At 33.5% G+C, this 19,437-nt stretch overlaps 1 protein-coding gene across 2 annotated transcripts in view; it reads right to left on the bottom strand.

Moving 5' to 3' along the window:
* The window catches only part of Helz (Helicase with zinc finger), a 107,094-nt gene that overhangs the window by 48,603 nt on the left and 39,054 nt on the right, over window positions 1-19,437 (bottom strand). For both annotated transcript variants that reach the window (XM_069845384.1, XM_069845385.1), the window contains exons 10-16: window positions 18,949-19,075; window positions 15,980-16,112; window positions 15,279-15,397; window positions 10,990-11,136; window positions 4,951-5,097; window positions 855-1,038; window positions 459-663 (exon numbers count right to left, since the gene is read on the bottom strand). In XM_069845384.1, coding sequence (XP_069701485.1) covers window positions 459-663; window positions 855-1,038; window positions 4,951-5,097; window positions 10,990-11,136; window positions 15,279-15,397; window positions 15,980-16,112; window positions 18,949-19,075 — 1,062 coding nt within the window. The remainder of the gene's footprint in view (window positions 1-458; window positions 664-854; window positions 1,039-4,950; window positions 5,098-10,989; window positions 11,137-15,278; window positions 15,398-15,979; window positions 16,113-18,948; window positions 19,076-19,437) is intronic.

Below are 19,437 nucleotides of genomic sequence, written 5' to 3'. Positions count from 1 at the left end.
TAGAAGGGGAATTCAATTTCTGATAATATTCATCAAGCAATACAGAAAACAAGTGAAAAACAATAATTATATTTTTAGGAAGCTTGAAACACATGAAGAGTATACGAAAATGAATAAAAAAAAGACTTCTAGACGCAGGCTAGCAGTTACTCTAAGGCAGTATATACTGTGCATTTCAATTGCTAAAGAAGCATACTATTGTATTAGTTGATATTGAGAAGAGCTGTGAAACCAGTATCGACCTACCAAGGAAAAGTGTGACGTAGGCAAGAGTCCAGCTTCTTTTAGAAGGAAGGTTATTGTGACTGAAGTTATACATGATATTCTTCAGTCTTTCCAATTCATGTGTGCCTTCAATTAGGCCATTATCACCTCCTTCAAATTTCCACTGATTTCATCTCTTCTTACTGAAACTGGATAACTATGATTAATATAATAAAGCCACTGATCATACTGACCTGCATCTGCCAATAGAACAGAGAGCAACTGGATCTCCAACAACTGCAACAAGACTTTGTGCTCTTGTGATGGCAGTGTTCAGAAGTTTCGAGTTGGACAAGAAACCATAATCCATTTCATCTCCACCCATTCCTGACTTTGTTCCCGAGTGACAGGTACGCCTCGTCCTCACTGTACTGAGGAATATTGCTCGGAACTGTTTGCCTGAAATAGTTACAAATGATTTGCATGTAATTAATGCGTGAACACAAAGTTTTGCGCGATTATCACACTACAATCAGAAGAAGTTTCATAAAATATCAATCAAGTCTACTGCAATATCAGAATACATCATAGAAAGAAGTGAATTTGTCATGCTGAATTGTGAACTGGATAAAGAGAAAGTTCCTTCTAACCTTGTACATTCAAAACTCTCTCTACAGAGATGCCACCCATTCTCCGTTTACGAAGCTCAGAACGGATCCTGAACACTTGATCTGCATAAGGCGTCATGATCCCAATGCTCTGATCATCCATTTTGCCCCATGCTGCTGGCCATTTCTTCCTGAGCTCACACACTCTTTCCACCACTTCATAAACCTAAATTTTAGACAAATCATTTCATATATATTATATTGTTTCTGTAAGCTATAGAACTGATACAATAGGACAATTTAAAACACATCAATTAAAATTGTTTCAATAAATATCAATCTATACTAATAATAAATCTGTAACCGAAATTTTTCTGGCAATTTTCGCTTTTCTAAAAATAATTGGTGTTAACATGTATCGTTAACAATCCTGAAACCAAAAATCGCATTTTTGAAATTTTTGTTTGTATGTCTGTCTGGATGTTTGTTATCTTTTCACGTGATAATGGCTGAACCAATTTCTATGGAAATTTGAATATAAATTAAGTTCGTTCTAACTTGGATTTTAAGCTATATGGCATTCAAAATACTTTATTTAAAAGGGTGGTTATAAGGGGTCTGAATTAAATAAATCGAAATATCTCACTTATTATTGATTTTCATGAAAAATGTTACATAACAAAAGTTTCTTTAAAAACGATTTCCGTTAAGTTTTATTCTATGCAAAATTGTTATAGGACTGATATTTAATGAGATACACGAGTTTTTAAAATAACAATGCTTTTTATGTCATTGTGCCTCAGATTAATATACGAGTAATAAAGATAAAACAAATGACTCTGCATTTATTTGAAGCTGCCTTGGACAATAATTGGATTAATATTCATTTAACAACCATTTTTATACAGATGATATTCATGTGTGTTTATAATATACTAAATATTATTATAAAGAGAAAGAGTGTGTGTTTATATGAGGCAATCTTAGGAAACTATTTAACTGAATTGGATAATTCTTTCATCATTGGAAAGTGTAGTTCCTTCAGGTGGACATAGGCTTTATATCACCACAGAAGCTCCAGAGTGAATCGAGGACTGGGCTCATATGCATAATAAGGTATGATTAAAACAGATCCTTACACACAGAAAACTTGATATACTATCGAAACTAACAATGAATGTAGTTACGTAGTTAAATTTAACTCTATTAGAAGGTAATAACATCTTATGTCTGAAATGTTTGTGTTTATTTATGAACCAGTGACAGTCAGGGATGGAATAATTTTACAAATATACTGCACATGCAACACATACATAAGTATTAATTATTCAGTAAGATAACGGTACATAATTTTATTGCTTAATTGAAGGGTTCAGAGTCATAGTGGGCCAAGAGCCATATATTAAAAATGGAGAAAGCAAGGGTTAAAGTTAAGTGAATACCATAGTTCAATGAAGATTGACATATCATTTAGTTTTAATATGTATACTTTATATTACTTGCTATATGTTTCATTGAATTATGGCATTCACTTAATTTTAACCTTTGTTTTCTGCATTTTTAATATATGGCGCTTGGCCCACTATGGCTCTGAACCCTTCAATTATATATTTGGGTGAGCTACTGTAATGTATATTCAAACTTCATTTGGTCCACATAAAATATTACTTTTTACTGGATTTTATTTTTTTGTCCATAGAATATAACTGTACTTCTACTAATGTTGTTGTAAAAGGCAAGTAGGCCTATTTCACCTGGATCAAAAATAAAAAGAAATTGAGTAAAAATTAGTATTTTACCTTGGAGCTCACTGGAGTTGTTAATTTTCTAGATCATCTGAGTCATTTTACAAACTACCATGAAATGGCATTTTTTTGCACATCATGTACCCACATTTGTTTCCTGTGGTTCTTAAAATAATATGTATATGTATATTTATTGTCACCAAAATCATATACAATTTGTGTATCATTTGTTAATGGTGATCCTGTTACATTTCTGTTTACCAGGAAACACCCTTAGCTACATTAAAATATTTTTATCCTCCCAATTCGTTACTAATCTTATTGCCTTCCATGCTTCCACTACATTATTACTTTTAATCCAATCATTTAATTTCTTTAATTCATTATCTGCAAACTTTCTTCTTTTATTTGTTAGTAATTCCCTATATTCTCTTTTTACATTAAGGAAAATTTCTTTTTCCTTATTAGCATTACATCTTTTCCAATTTTTATATGCTTTCACGTACTGTTGTCTACTCATTATGCACTCTTGGTCGTACCAGCTGTAACTACGTTTACACAACAATATTTTCTACTCTTGTCAGTATTTCGCTTTCTGCTCTTTTAATACAGTGATACAATAATTTTATTGCTTTGTCAGTATCCTCAACTGCTATCTTCTCTACACCAAGTTGCATTAATTCGCTAATCTTATCTATTAATTTCTCCTTAAACTCGGACTTCTTTCACTCTTTCCATACCATTTTCTTTATACCACTTTGTTTTTTCCACGCACGCACACACACAGAGATATATATATATATATATATATATATATATATATATATACAGGGTGTTAAAAAAAGTATCCAATATTTTAGGAGGTGACAGTATACATCTAAATAAGAAAATAATGTCTAATAAACATGGGTCCTATGACACATACTTTCTGAGATCTGAACACTTGTTCACAGGAGGTACTCAATGTGACGTTCATTCATGGCAATGCATTTTTCTGCCCTACAATACAGCAGACCAGAGGTGAAAAGATATATGGAAAGGCCGAGAAGTAGATGGGAAGATAATATTAAAATGGATTTGAGGGAGGTTGGATATGATGATAGAGACTGGATTAATCTTGCTCAGGATAGGGACCAAAGGCGGGCTTATGTGAGGGTGGCAATGAACCTCCGGGTTCCTTAAAAGCCAGTAAGTAAGTAAATTAGTACAATACAGCAGACTACCAGATAATCATGCTGTAGTTGACACCCCTGGCATGGAATACTGATACGTCGCAAGGAATACTGAAAACAAAAGTCTGGTTGCGGATATGAGCGGGGGTTCAGCAGAGATGGTTTGTGAATTTTCGTAATCAGCATGTGTGGGCTGATGAAAATCCCCATGCAGTTGAATAAACAAGGCATCAGCACCAATTCTTTATCAATTTATGGGCAGGCGTTCTTGGTGATAGATTAATAGGGCCATACGTGCTACCACAGAGTAATGGGGATCGTTATCAGGACTTTCTTATTAACGTATTAAAACAAATTTCAAAGAGTGCGTGATTCCTTATGCCGAAGGGCAGAGGAATGCATTGCCATGAATGGATGTCACATTGAGCACCTCCTATGATCAAGTGTTCAGATCTCAGAAAGTATGTGTTGTAGGACCCATGTTTATTAGACATTATTTTTTTGTTTTGATGCATACTAGCACCTCCTAAAATATTGAATACTTTTTAACACCCTGTATATATATATATATATATATACAGGGTGTTAAAAAGTATTCTATATATATATATATATATATATATATATATATATATCTTTAAATCTTTTTCCTATATGTTCTTACATATTCCCTGAGGTACGCACAACTACACAACTACCTTTCTTGTCTTCCTACAGTGGGGAGTGTTTTCAGGCATTTTTTGCACCACTTATCAGAGAGATGGCTGATCTGTCGCAGAAGATATTTAAATCATCATCATACTCTTGAATGTCGAAGTTCATCACTCAACTAGTAACAATATTAATGAGGGACAAAGTTTAAATTATAGATCAATGATAATCGGGAATTCTTTGTTGTTTAGTCAACTGTCCGAAGTCAGGTCTGAATCTCACAAGTGATACTAACAAGGAATCACTCATGAGGCAACTAGACAGGAGATAATGGCGTAAGGTGGCTAGTTCCTTTTCCCCTCCATTGCATACATTGGCGATTGATGTCACCACATAGATACGGAATGTTGACCCCTAGTCTGCCAACATTTCATATAGCTTTATGCTCTCTGACTATCCAATATTACTGAATTTTTTTCTGCTGACAATCTCTGCTGTAGAATGAGCATGCCATAATGGATTGTGAGGTTAACTCTATGACAATGTCAATATATTGGAAACTTAGCATACCTCTGAATTATTATAGAAAGCAGTTGAATTTTGATCCTGTACATCTTCTCCTCTTGTGGTGAAGAAAGTTAGAGGGTAAAACTTCTCATGTCTTGGCTGTTTTGAGCTGCTGATTAACTTTTGGTCATAAAAGAGTTCTGAAGTAAACTGTAAAACAAAAACCAAATAAATTCGATGGGTAACCAATGCTTGTCATACTGGACGAAAAAAGTTTTCTTCTCACTCTTTAGTGTTAATATTCAATATTATTAGTAAGTATATAAAATTATTTTATGAAATACTTAAGAAGGCTATTATATATATTAACTGAAAAGAACATATGGAGAAAAACACTCGTATTTACTCGGTAAGTAAAGAGTTACAATGACACTAGGTAGTGAAAATAACTATCTAAAACTGCACACAGCACACACTTATAACACACATGCTCACACACACACACACACACTTGCACACCATATAAAAATAAAACATTCAAACAAGGACAAAATTACCTCTCACCCACGTATGTAGAAAATTCAGGAAGTCCTCTGCTATTTAAAAAGTGGGGAGATAGTGGGATTAACAGGACAACATCTAAAGAAAAGACAGAAAGAATAAGCATAATTATGAAGATTAAGGCTTAGGAATACGATCTACTTGCAATGAGCGTAATATTGGTATTTTTGTTACAGGAAGCAAGAGGAATCATTCAAATTATTATATGCTCGGAGACGTCTTTAAGAATCAAGTATTCCATAATAAACATAAAAAAAAAGTTCTCGATCCATTTCAAACTTAATAAGACCTTTCTATTGCAGTACAAAATGCAAAACAAAAAATATTAACACCAAAGCAATGCTTAAACGAAATTAATATGAAATGAAAAATAATACATGATATGTATGTTATTTACAATGGAAGCTGTAAGCTATTAATACTGTATTTTCTCTTAACGCCCCGCACACTTTTTTTTCAAAAAACATACAAGTAAAAAAATACAGGTGCGCAACTTATTCGAAATGAAGTTGGCAAAATTGCCCGATTTTCCTTCTATGCAACTCCTAAGGTGATAATGAATCTTACCTCAAAGATATTTCAATTGTTAACGTTGTTAAATGGCATTTGGATTAGCAGTACATGAGCCAGAATCAAGTTTAAGTGTGGTAAGTGTCTAGTTTGTGTGTCTTATATTTTCAATTCTAAAGGTATGAGATTGTGATCCTTTACTTGAAGAAAAAAATTAAAATTATCAAATATGCGGAGGAACATGGAAATCATTAAGCATGCTATTAATATTGTAGGATATCATGTAAATGGCTGATAAAGCAACATGACTGATATGTATGCACATAGGATGGGTTTGAAATGCATCCTGTTCTAGAATAAAATTTATTTATTTATTGTTAACTGAACCGTATTTATGTTTAATTGTTTTTAAATTGTCGTTAATGCATTTGTTGAAAGTTTTATTGCCTTTGAAAAATGGAGTGCATGGTGTTTTCGAAGGTGCGGGCTATTTGAGAAAATATGGTATTTTCTTGTTAATTTTTCAATATTAAATTAGTGTTTAAAAACATCTTTCACAATATGTTAATTCACTGTCCATATTGTTTTCAAATTAAATATATCACATATATGCAGAGCCTCAAAGCCTATGCCATGAAGATGGTTATTTAAGAAAAGCTGAAATAAAACCACAAAATTCAAAATCATAATTTTAAATAACCTATTATGTACAAAGATTGTTAAAAATAATATCTTACAATAACAAGTCTGAGTTCCTTGAAATGCTGAAGCAAATTCATCATTTCAAAAGAGGTTTTAGATATTACTTTGCTGTATTGGGAAGATAGAAAGGTAAAAGAGAGATATCTATGGATATCTAATGATCATTCCCATCTCTGGTTGATTAATTACCATACTTCTCCGAAGATTTGGGATTCACGAGTTCAAATCTGGTTGAAGACTTTAAGGATAATAAAGCTATTAGCACAGTTTCCCTTAGAAAGCAAAGAAAGTAAAGCTGTGTCATTTTATGGTGTGTAAAAAAGTAATTGTAAATGTTTCTCACACTTCAATTTTTCCCATTTTCTTATCAGTTTCTCTACCTATTCACACACATATACAGGGTTGAAGTGAAATAACCCTGCAGCTTTTCCGAGCGAATAGCTCATGTTGTATATAACAAAAAAGTGTAATACCATATTGCTGGAAAGTTCATAGTTTTCTCAGAAAAAAATGTTTTATCGCAAATGTTTAACATCCTCTTATTTGGTAACTACTGTGAGTCGGTTCGTAATTTTTGTCCATATCGATAGAAAATGTAGTAAAGAATTGTTTATTCTTCTGGCGTATTTCCATATGTGGACAGTTTTCATGTGAATTTAATTTAAAAACCATTAATTTTAAGCCACTGAATGATGTGAACAGGTTGCAACACTGCCAGTGAGGAAGATGTTCACCAAGAGCAGTCTTGTCAAGGTCACTCATGACTATGAGAGGTTGTAGCTCGTGTAGCAATTGTAGCAGTTGTCTCATAAAAATAATCTATTACGAACTACAATCTTGGAATACTTACAAATGTTACAACATTTTTACATTAAATATTACATTTATGATGCTATATATAAATTCAGAACTCTGTGTACAATATGTTTTTATTGAAATGGATTCAAAAAGAGGTTTACTCCGAAACTGTAATATTAAACATGGTTACTGAAAAATATTTAATTAGTTAATTACATAATATAATATTATTTTCTCCTCCACAAATAATGAATATTACATTCTAAATTATAAACATTCGATTTTGGCTACAAAAGGGTATTTGTCGAATACAGGGCAGAGAGTCATTAATCCTTCCCATTGAAGGCTATAAGGAACCAACCTGGACAAATACCCAATGTCCCATCCCTACCTTCCTGTGGTGCAGCTGTTAGTAAGCATAATTTTACAAGCTGAACTAAAGGGTGGGGCTACTCATCAATTGGCACTGGTCAGCTTGATGAGTTAATGACCAAATTTGGTATAATTTTTCTCTATTCAATACCTAATTCCCTCTTTAACCTTTCCTATCCAGTCCTCTGACTGAACTCTTACTTTCTTCGACCCCGATGGCATTAGAGCATTCAAGGCGTAGGGGTTCATTTCACTTTCCTTCCTACCATTTCTACTTTTCTGTTTCTAGTGCTGACCTGCTATGGCACTAAAATCGTCCTCCAATGGGTTGAGGAGGGAAAGCTGGTGATCAACAAGATCTCCCAACTAGGTCTAGTAGACCCGTCAACCAACAGCAGGTGTGGTCCTCCAGACATTCTGGGAGTTGTGTGTGGATGGAGTCACCACCAAAACGTTAAAATATGGTGTTCACTTAAATTGGCTACAACTTGCCATTTAACCACTCCAATATGAAATGAGTACCATTAAGGTAAAATTATCTGGAGGTAAAATAGTCCCCCAATCGGATCTCCAAACGGGGACTACTTTAATGGTACAGAATCACTTAAAAACTGTGCTTCAGTGGCTGACCATGACAATATCTTTGAAAAATATTGGAGTGCAAGAGATCAAATGACTTTATGGTCAAACGGCTAGCATTAGAAAACAACAACATTAGATTTTTTAAATCACTGAAAATGAATTAGCTTACACTTCAAATATTGCACAAGAAAATGTCTATTTCGTTCATAAGTATTGTACAACACGTAATTGTACTTAAAAAATCTTTTGGTATTAAAAAATTATCGAGGTTGTACTTTTTGCTTCTATCAGACAACTTTATTATAACATTACAATAATGATACACCTTAAAAAAAGTAAACTCAATCAATAACAAAACAAAAACAAAAAATACAGACTAACAACTAAACTTCGACCAATCAAACTCTCAGCTGACCTGTCAATCATCTGGTCACTGTAGAAAAGATGAACCACGGCTATGGCAAATGACATCATCTATGGCTCACTTTAACATACTGACCTAGAGAAACAGACCTGAGTTCATTGATCTCTTACATCTGTATTACGGAAAGAAGGAAGAGGGGTGTGTTAGTGACAATATTGCCAGACTGTTGAAACTTCCAACTTAATTTTCTAATTAACTGTGCATTTAATCACAAAACGTAATATAGGTTTTCTATTCTTATAAGTGTACCCTATCATATCTTTCAATCTGCAAGGTTATTTCACTTCCACCCTGTATATGTACCAACCACCAACATGACAGTCATTATGCCAATCTAATTAATCATCAAAATCTGAACAAACTGTAGAGTGATCAGTTTGACTGTGCATACAATGAACACTGTAATGTAAATTATTCAGCTTTATTACTTTATGATAGGTATTGGTAACCTAAAAATTGCTGAAGATCTTTCAAAATGAAAATATTTGAGTTCATTTCCATTATTGTGACAATGACATAACCCCACTCTTTCAATATCAGTCTTAACTTCGGTAAATGAGCAATATATTGTATATTTACGCTTCTAATGGTCACACTTTTTAATAAACGACAACTGGAATTGCAGCTGTTACTTTTTTTCTTAGTAATTATTTTATGACACTGCATCAATATCTCAGGTTATTTAGCGTCTGAATGAGATGAAGGTGGTAATGCCGGTAAAATGAGTCCGGGGTCCAGCACTGATAGTTACCCAGCATTTACTCATATTGGGTTGAGGGAAAACCCTGGAAAAACTCAACCAGGTAACTCGCCCTGACCAGGATTCGAACCCAGGTCACCTGGTTTCACAGCCAGATTTGCTAACCGTTACTCCACAGGTGTGAACGCAGCTGTTACTTGAAACAATCAAAAATAAATATTAACGAAATATGTAATATCACAATACAGCCAACTCTCAGTTATCCACAGCAATGATAGAGATGGGGGTTGAGGTTAATTTAATTCTAACAAGTAGTTCTAGAGTTATTTTAACATTTGTATTACCAATATTTTTATTACTAAATTCACTGTCAGCTCTGCCACACAAATGCACCTAACATTAAACAATGAACTACAAATTACACTGAAAGCTTAAAAAAATAACTTTACTCAAAAGTTAAACAAAATACAGTAAAACCCCATTTTAACATTCCCGTTTTTAGGAAATAATCTGTTAAGTCCCAGCAAAATTACCATGAGAATAATGTAATTAATTCTCGCTTTCAAGGAAACCAGTTTAAGGAAAATCCCGCTTTTAAGGAATACTTTTCAAGTGATTTTTGTGATAATGAAGTCCAAAATATCGAATTGACTTCTAATAATCAATAATATCAGCATATTCGATAGTGCATCTCAATCAATAGTGATGCGGCGACATTATTCTTTATGGTCTTGCTTTGCGTTTTTTCACAGAGTGGTTGATTTGTTTGCTTTGTTCTTGCGAGTTGTGTGGTTCCTGTTTCCAAGTTTTTTTTTGTTTTGTTTGTTAGTTTATGCTGTTTATGCATCGGCTAAATGAAAGAAATTAACTACACCACACAAAAAAATTTACTTTTTTTCAGTTACGGAAACGAAAACACTGGAACTCAATGTATTTTTTCGTGCTGAATATGAATATGGCAATAAAACTGTTAGATGTGGTCTAGTTTTCTTGTAATTTGAGAAAGAAATCAATAGAAAAATTTCTATTTTCCTAAACACACACACTAATATATTGTGAATATTTCAGTAAGGAACTACAAGGTCACAGATGTGACCTAGGGCAGTGAGTAGACACGTGATTCAAGGTTCATCTCTTGACTATCTTGTTGGGTCTTTTCCGAGATTTCCCCCCCCCCCCCAACTGTAAGGTGAATGTCACGTAATTAAAAGATAAATCCTTGGACAAATCTTGCCAAAATATCACATTGCTCTCACCATATAATTGCGCAAATGATACAGCATTGTTAAATGATTAATTAAAACTTCAATACTAACACGAAATTTTGTAGTTTAAAACTATAGTCTACTAAAATAGAAGTTGTAACATTTTCATTTCAATTTACATAGCATTTTTATTTTATGCAGAGCCAAGCTAATTACTCTGTTAATGTAAACTATACAATGCAACTAACCTGTATGATGGCCTCATGTGCTCTGTAGTTTTCACACAGCAGAATTTTACATGGGAATGTTGTAGGATAATGATCATATAATCGTTCCAAAAGAGAAACATGGAGATTTCGTTCTTTTGCAAACTGAGAAAATAGTTCAGGAGATAACTGTAACAAGAAGAAAAGAAGAGTTTATTATTATAATTAACCAATCACAGTATATCCAATTATTTTTTAAGATTAAACACAGAAGGAAAAAACCATATCTTTAATTTGATAGAAACAAACTTCTAGTTTGGCAGTGAAAGAAAATCAACATTATCATAATTTATTAGCAGGGCATAGATTATAATGACTTAAAAAGCCCTTAAAAATGATCCAAAAAATGTTAGAAAATAACCTAAAATGCTAAAAAAAAAAAAAATTACCTAAGAAATAAAGAATCCTATACATAAGTAGTCAAAATCCTACCTCAAATTAACAGATGCTTTACTATGGTATTCCCATATAAAAGTATAAAATTTCCCATATGAACACAAATTTTCCCACAACCTACAGTATAAGCTACAATTAATAATTTCATAAATCTTTTCACAGAGTAATACATAGATTTAATAACAGGTCTGTAAGTAGCAGTGCTGCTCTTCTTTGCTAAAGCATCCGCATTCTCGTTTCCCAGCATTCCACAATGGGATGGTATCCATTGGAATACAATTCTTTTATTGAGTGTTAATTGAGAGAACATACATACTTAGACTTCAACAAACAAAATTTGATAACACAATCTCAAGGGAAATAATGGAACTCTCTGCATCATAATCCACAGTTAATTCCTGATTTACCACGCAAATCGTCTGTAGCTGTATTTAGACTGGCAACAGGCCATGCCATTTGGTCAAACACCTGCATAGAATTGGAATATATCAGTCCCCTAACTGCCCATTGTGCAACTCAAACCAAGAAATGGATTCGGAACACCTCAAAATCTGTGCTACAGTGGCTGACCATGACAATATCTTTGAAAAATATTGTAGTGCAAGAGGTCAAATGACTTTATTGTTAAACGCCTGGCATTAGAAAACAACAACAATTAATAATTAATTAGGCTCTAATTAAATGTTTAACTACAATATAAGAGAAGGATAAATGTATCACTCACCAAATCTCCTCCATATCTAGACTAGTGTATCTCAAAGGCAGAGACTAAAATGGACGTTTGTGACTTCAAAGGACCTTCAGTTCAATTCTTTGGTTTGGAAGGCAGAGCATACAACAACTCAGCTGAGAGCTTCATCTCCTATTCTATTTCTCTTTTTCCTTTTGACAACACTTACTATCTAGAAAATCCTTTCAGATTCCTCATTTGAATGGGGTAGTGTCAGTACTAATTTTGCGAGTTTTCCTATATTGGGAAATTTCAGTTTGTCATTGAAGTCTTTAGTTTAAATTGGAAATAACACGTGGAAAGGGTGTCCTTCACCAGAATACCTACCAACAGAATCATATGCTCCACGAGATTGCAAGAACTTGAAATGAACTGTGAAACAATGGCAGGAGATAGAGTTACCAAATATCCGTATTTAGCAGGACATGTCCATATTTTGAAGGTTTGTCCTGTCGTCCGTATTTATTTTTGAAGATTTGTTAAATGTCCGTATTTTTATGGAAAAGTCCCAATCATCTCATTTTTTATAATTATATTTCAAAAAACAATTCTGAACTGCGAATAAAACTATAGTTTTTCGTCCATATTCAGAGTCTGAACTCATTGCAACGGTAGAACAATTCTCCAAGTATTAGCATCACTGGTCAATAAACTTTTGTTACAATAGTGCTGCAAGTATTTGCGTCAATGGTTAGTATTCTCTTTCGAATACAAGCCACGAATAGACCATGACAGATCATGCTTTGTCCGTAAAATCGGTCGATCGACGTGCATAAACAGTAGCATGATCCATGATACTATCAGTAACACAAGGTCGATTCAATTTAATATTTTTTTTCACCTGAAAATCAGCATCAGTAAAACTGTAAACATACGAAAATATTCTTCCGAGTGTAGTGAAGGCCATTGTTTCAGTGATCTGTCAGCAAATATATGGTGAGTGAAGTAGTTTTTGTAATTATGGCTACATGTAAAATTTGGTTAAAAAAAAAAATAAGTTGGTGTTTCTCATGTATGCCTATGTTTCTGTATACAGTGCTGGAATTAAAATGTACTGTACTGTGATTGTATTTTTTTTTTGTTTTAACTGTATTTTCATTATTTTATTGTACCGATAATTATTTAAGGGGACACTCAACTATATTTTGGAACTTTTTTCCTATTTGACCAATTTTTTTCAAATTTGGAGAAAAAGTTTAATATACACATGGAAAGTAACATGCAAAATCTCAGCTCATTAGATCCAATACTTTTCAAAATAAAAAATATTTCAATTTTTAACCAATCATTAATTGAAATATCACTTTTAATTATCATTTTTTATTTTTTGGCTTTGTGCATTTGACTGTGACTTCTCAATGAATAGGGGAAGAATTCTGCGTATTGATTTAGTTCTGTCACGTAAATTAGTGTAGAAATTTAATTTTTTCATTTCTATGACACTTTTTCTCCAGTTTTTAAGTTGAGTGTCCCCTTAATAGACTATATGCCTACCCAACTTAACAAGCAATAATCAATTAAATTCGACTTTTGAATCTGAAAAAGTCCTGAAGGATAATACATCTATACTTCGCACGAAAACATGACGACCTTCCCTCATACCCTTCACCAGTTAACTGCAGGCACGCGCAAGGGATAAACCCTTAGCCGAGTTGCCAATTCTTGAAGTCATTGTGATTTGCGAACGTTTTTCAAACTGTGTTCCGTGAAACCGCGATTTTCAGAAAGACTATATTATCTTTGTAAATATACCTTAATTTATAATTACTAAAACAAAATTGGTATAAAAATGAACAAACTTATTTTAAAAACACTTTATATTTATATTTTCACTAACATGTTTTGCCTAAATAAACAAAAAAATGTAGACTTCTATAATAAGTGTTAAATTCTCATGTTATTGAAGTTCCAGAATTTTGTACTTAATTAAGAATGTTGCGCTGGTAAAATTTTCTGAAACTGTGATCATTGAATAGTTATAGAATGTATAGTACAAAAGAGTAAAGTTAGATTTTATCTACTTCGCCTTGGGTGATAATTTCTACGAACGCATAAAATCTGTTTACTCTAGTGTGCTATACAATATTTTATTCATTACTGGTATGTAAATTTAATTTTAAATTGTAGGGCTTTTCTTTGTAATGTGTTGGCGAAGAAGTTCATATACATTCATTTTACTATTGCTAATATGTTGGTTGTCATGTAGAGAGTGATTTAAAAACATTTAATTCACTGCTGTAAGTTAGAAAACTTTTAAGCACTGCTGTGAATAATGTCATTATTTAGGTTGCTAAGGACGGTGTTGCTGTTGGCGATATCTCTTTCGCGTACTGTTCACATACTGTTCGGCGAAGTAAATCACGTATAAAATCGTCTATCTTACCGAATTCTGTTTTAATTTGTTTATTTTCTCTTTAGTTGGTGAACCGTAATTCTTAATTTCTATGCCCATATATCCAACTCCGCCGGTTGCGTCCGATGTTAAGTGATTAAGATTTATACTTATTAAACTGCCTGAACTTTCGATTACTTTATGGATAGAATTTCTAACGTTAGACACAATTTTAACACTTTGTTTTCTTAGCTACGCTCCTCTGCAAATAAGATACTCTGTTTTCTTCGACGGTGCTATTTGTTGTTCTTGTCGTGATGGTCCTGGATCTTCAGGTGTATCAGGAGGCCTGGCTGCGGATCATCTCCAACACTCATTAATCATGGCCGGAATAAATTAGACATATTGAAGCGCACAACGATATAAAACAACACGTCGACAAATGTCTGAAAAGACACTAACGAGTGAAAGCTAAGGCAATGACTGCTATATTTGGCAATGCTGGGATCTATTGTATTTCTGCCACGCGGCTAGGGGTTGAGTAGAGGATGGGGGTTTATGAGGGATTACCAATTCCAAGAAGAGAGGCCGTCATGTTTCCGAGCCAAGTATACATATGTTTTTTTGTGTCCGGACTTTGTCCTGCTTTTTGAACTAGTTTGTCCTGTTTTTCACTAATGAGTACCTGGTAACCCTAGCAGGAGACCATAACGGATTCACTAGAGTCTAATTTGCGAATGATGATAATCAATTCACAAAAGCATACTTTATAGTTAGCTACTGTTGATAAATTTAATGTGTTCAAAAGCTGACCTGCATATGATCTCCAGCCAAAACGATTCTTGTATCCTCATTTGCTAGAGCAAGTGGCATAATGGCTTCACATTCCATTGCTTGAGCTGCTTCATCTAACAAGATATGACTGAAGTGTCCTGTGAAAAACATTCAATAGTTAAGACTATACATAAGGCAAGTTCTTCAGTCTTAAATTTATGGAAATGACAACCAGGGAAAGTGCATAGTAATTATCAATGGTATTTAAACTTCTAATGAAAAGAGTGATTGAAATCACAGCAATTAGCATTTCATACATTGGCAAAAAAAAAAAAAAAATAGGGGGAGAGGGGGAGGACTTCTTTATTTATTTTTGGAACAAACTGTCGCTAAAATGTGGGTTTAAATGATTTTATTATTTTGATAGTCATCACAATTTTATAGAACAAATAACAATGATAATTGAAGTTCCACTGTATACATTTATGTTTCAGTTATCAACCCAAAGCAACACAAACTAAGAAAATGAGTCTCATTTTTAAGTCTTCCTTCCCATAGAGAACAGAGCTACTTTATGACTTTTTATTTACAATGTTAAGGAGATGAACATCTGATTATACATTTTCAAACCCAAATGTAGGATTATGATAAAATATTTAACATCTCATAAAAACCAATTCAGAATGTCGATAAATGACGAATATGAAGTTATCTCAAGAACTGTTCTAACCTATACACACCTTTCTGCAGCCCAAGTGTTGAGAGATACATGGAGATACTTAGTGTTACAACTATCACACGGTGCTTCAAGACATCTTCTAAAGTTGGAACTCTAAATGTCCTTGTAGTTCCATTCATCTCAATTAAACAATACTGAAAAGAGAACATACGTTTTAAAAAAATCCATAGTTAATACGTGAAACAAAGCGATCTAAATTCAACTAACAATTATGTCTCTTACAAAAGAAATTTGATTGTTTCTCAAAGTGAGAGTCCAAGTTTCACAATCATAAAGAACAACCGATAATATAACTGTTTTATAAATTCTAACTTTCAAATTTTTTGACAGCAGACTGGATGATAAAAGCTTCTCAACCGAATAATAACAGCCATTTCCCATATTTATTCTGTGTTTAATTTCCTCCCGAGTATCATTTATATTTGTTACTGTTGCTCCCAGGTATTTGAATTTTTCCACCTCTTCAAAGGATAAATTTCCAATTTTTATATTTCCATTTCGTAAAATATTCTGGTCACGAGACATAATCATATACTTTTCTCTTTTCGGGATTTACTTCCAAACCTATCTCTTTACTTGTTTTAAGTAAAATTCCCGTATTTTCCCTAGTTGTTGTGGATTTTCTCCTAACATATTCACGTCATCCGCATAGACAAGCAGCTGATGTAACCTGTTCAATTCCAAACCCTCTCTGTTATCCTGCACTTTCCCAATGGCATACTCTAGAGCAAAGTTAAAAAGTAAAGATGACAGTGCATCTCCTTGCTTTAGCCCACAGTGAATTGGAAACGCATCTGACCTATACAGACTCTGCTGTAAGTTGCACGGAGACACATTTTAATTAATCGAACTAGTTTCTTGGGAATACCAAATTCAATAAGAATATCATATAAAACTTCTCTCTTAATCGAGTTATATGCTTTTTTGAAATCTATGAATAACTGATGCACTGTCCTTATATTCCCATTTTTTCTCCATTATCTGTCGAATACAAAATATCTGATCAATAGTTGATCTATTACACCTAAAACCACACTGATAATCCCCAATAATTTCATCTACATACAGAGTTAATCTAATGAAACTACTTGCACTATTAAAATTTCAAGTAACTCTAGAGGTACAGTACATATCCACAAAATGATGTTGCCCTGCGCGGCTACCTCCCATGCCAGCATCGCAGTTTTGTTCTTTTGGTAACTATGCAAGAATGCAAAGCAGCGTGAGTCATCAGTTAGTGCACTGCAATTGAGGCAGTAACATCAGGTTGTGTGATGACATCTTTATCACACTTGTTATTTCGAGCTTTTCCTTCATCATCATCTATTCAATTTGGAAGAGGAGGAAGACAAAACGACGACTTAGACCTAGTTCTTGGATTAGAGAATTGTTCTGTAAATGCATGCAATATGGAAATACACACTGAATGATATACGAGCTAGCAATGAATCCATTGAAGACATGATAAAAATTTTATTCGCATGATGACAATGGACTATGAATACTTAGTTGTACTGATTGTTACAGAAGTGGAAAAGACCGATACAATTCATTTTGGCTTTGAGCTCAGAAATGGTGGTGGCGCTGAACTCCTTTCTTGCATCCTCCCATTTGCAAACATTTGTCTTCAAATCCCACAAATAATTCTTATTTCTGTATAGTTCTATTAAGCTCAAGCACTTATCCTGATCCATCTCCTCAGGCAGGCGAACATATTAGAAAATGAAATAAACTTTAAAGCGCAAGGCAGGAAAGAGAGCAGTAATGAACAGTCCACACGGAGCGAGTTAATCACTGTGAGACACTTCTGATCGCATCCAGAAATCAACTGGAACTGGCTTAAAGGTGAGACAACCTCACACTATTGGGCAGCAAGGTATCCACTGAGAAAAGTAAGCGTCATGAGTAGGCCCCGGATTTTTATGTAATATGAAAGTGCGAAATATGTACATAAAAATGTAGTAATTATCGGGGAAATATGGAATTAAATATGTAGTATTAATAAAATATGTAATTTAAAATCACTATTTATTAATGAATTAAATTCACAAAAATGTTGTCACAATTTAACTGGTCAGTTTAAATGGGAGGATATAGCCTGGAAAGTGACTTGCCATTTCCACCTCATTGTATAGTTCGCAAATACAACTTGTTTCTGCTAAAATGTATGCTTTTTTTTTTATTGTGCCTTAAGATTTCCTAGAAAAATATTTTTCCTTGAAACACGAAATGGTATTTTGAATTATCTGACACCTGACCAATATCCCTCGCTAATAGCCTACTTTCAATTTGTAACATAAATGACCAGCGCACTTGACCATCCCAGATTCTCAGAAAGCATTAGGGCAAATGTATAGAGTTGAGGCACTCCGAACTATTATGTTTTACAGACAAAGAGTTGGAATCCCTAGTTATACGTTTGTTTTTTATTTATAAAAGAACTATTGTCTTAAGCCAGCTTTAGAAATGGAAGTATTTTCCAGAGTTGTGAACAAAACATAACGACGTCAATTTCCGAGCCCTCCCTCGTTACCGGCACCGTGAACTATAGTGAGAACAAAAAGTGGCCCACCAGTCGGAGTAATGGAACAGGGACGTTAAGACATGTGTCGAAGTATATATGAAAAAAATTCAATAATTTACTCTGAAAAATAAAAAGAATTTAATAAAAAAGTTAAAAAGTCAGTAATTGCCTAGAAATGTATAAAAATGTTACATTCCTTGCATAATATGTAAAATATGTAATATTACTAAGAATATGTAAAAATATGTAAAATGAAACTCAACTATGACCATATCAGAACCACAAACCGCCGACATTCGTCATTTTCAGTAGTCTACAAGTAAAGGAATGCAATATGTAATTACATGAAAATCCGGTCTCTAATCATGAGGCAGCCTCATGTTGTGGATATGCACCTTACACACCTATACCAATTTCAGCTATGTAAAATGTATATAACATATTACCTTCTGAACAACTTGATTAACTGTTGCAACCCATCGTTTATGATAATAGATCCTGAGTGGACGTGCCTCTTCATGACCTGCTTCGACATAGGGATGAAGGTAATCTTTAATATAAAGATCAGCAGCACTGTAAAATGAAGGAAAAAATAATAGTTTCAAAATAATTTAACAATTTCATGTAAAGGAAAGCTACAAGTAAAACACAATGGGTTCACATAACACCAGAGTTGTAGTGATGGCACTACACGTAGGAGATAGAAATATTATGAAAACAATCTGAAAGTTTTAAAAAACAAAAGTAGCATCTCTACAACCAAACATTAGTGTGTTTACAAATCGAGCTTTCAGGTGTAACTCCCTGTAAAGTTGATTTGAATAATTTCGTTAACAGAAAACCACAATTTAAGTCACACAGAGTTAGTGTGCACTCAATGTTGGTTGCTTGACAGTTTTCAGCCCACTTTGAGGTCTGTGGATATAGAGGCAAAA

Source organism: Periplaneta americana, chromosome 14, assembly GCF_040183065.1.
Source record: "Periplaneta americana isolate PAMFEO1 chromosome 14, P.americana_PAMFEO1_priV1, whole genome shotgun sequence".
In the NCBI taxonomy this organism is placed as follows: Eukaryota; Metazoa; Arthropoda; class Insecta; order Blattodea; family Blattidae; genus Periplaneta; species Periplaneta americana.
This window is presented reverse-complemented; position numbering and strand designations above follow the sequence as displayed.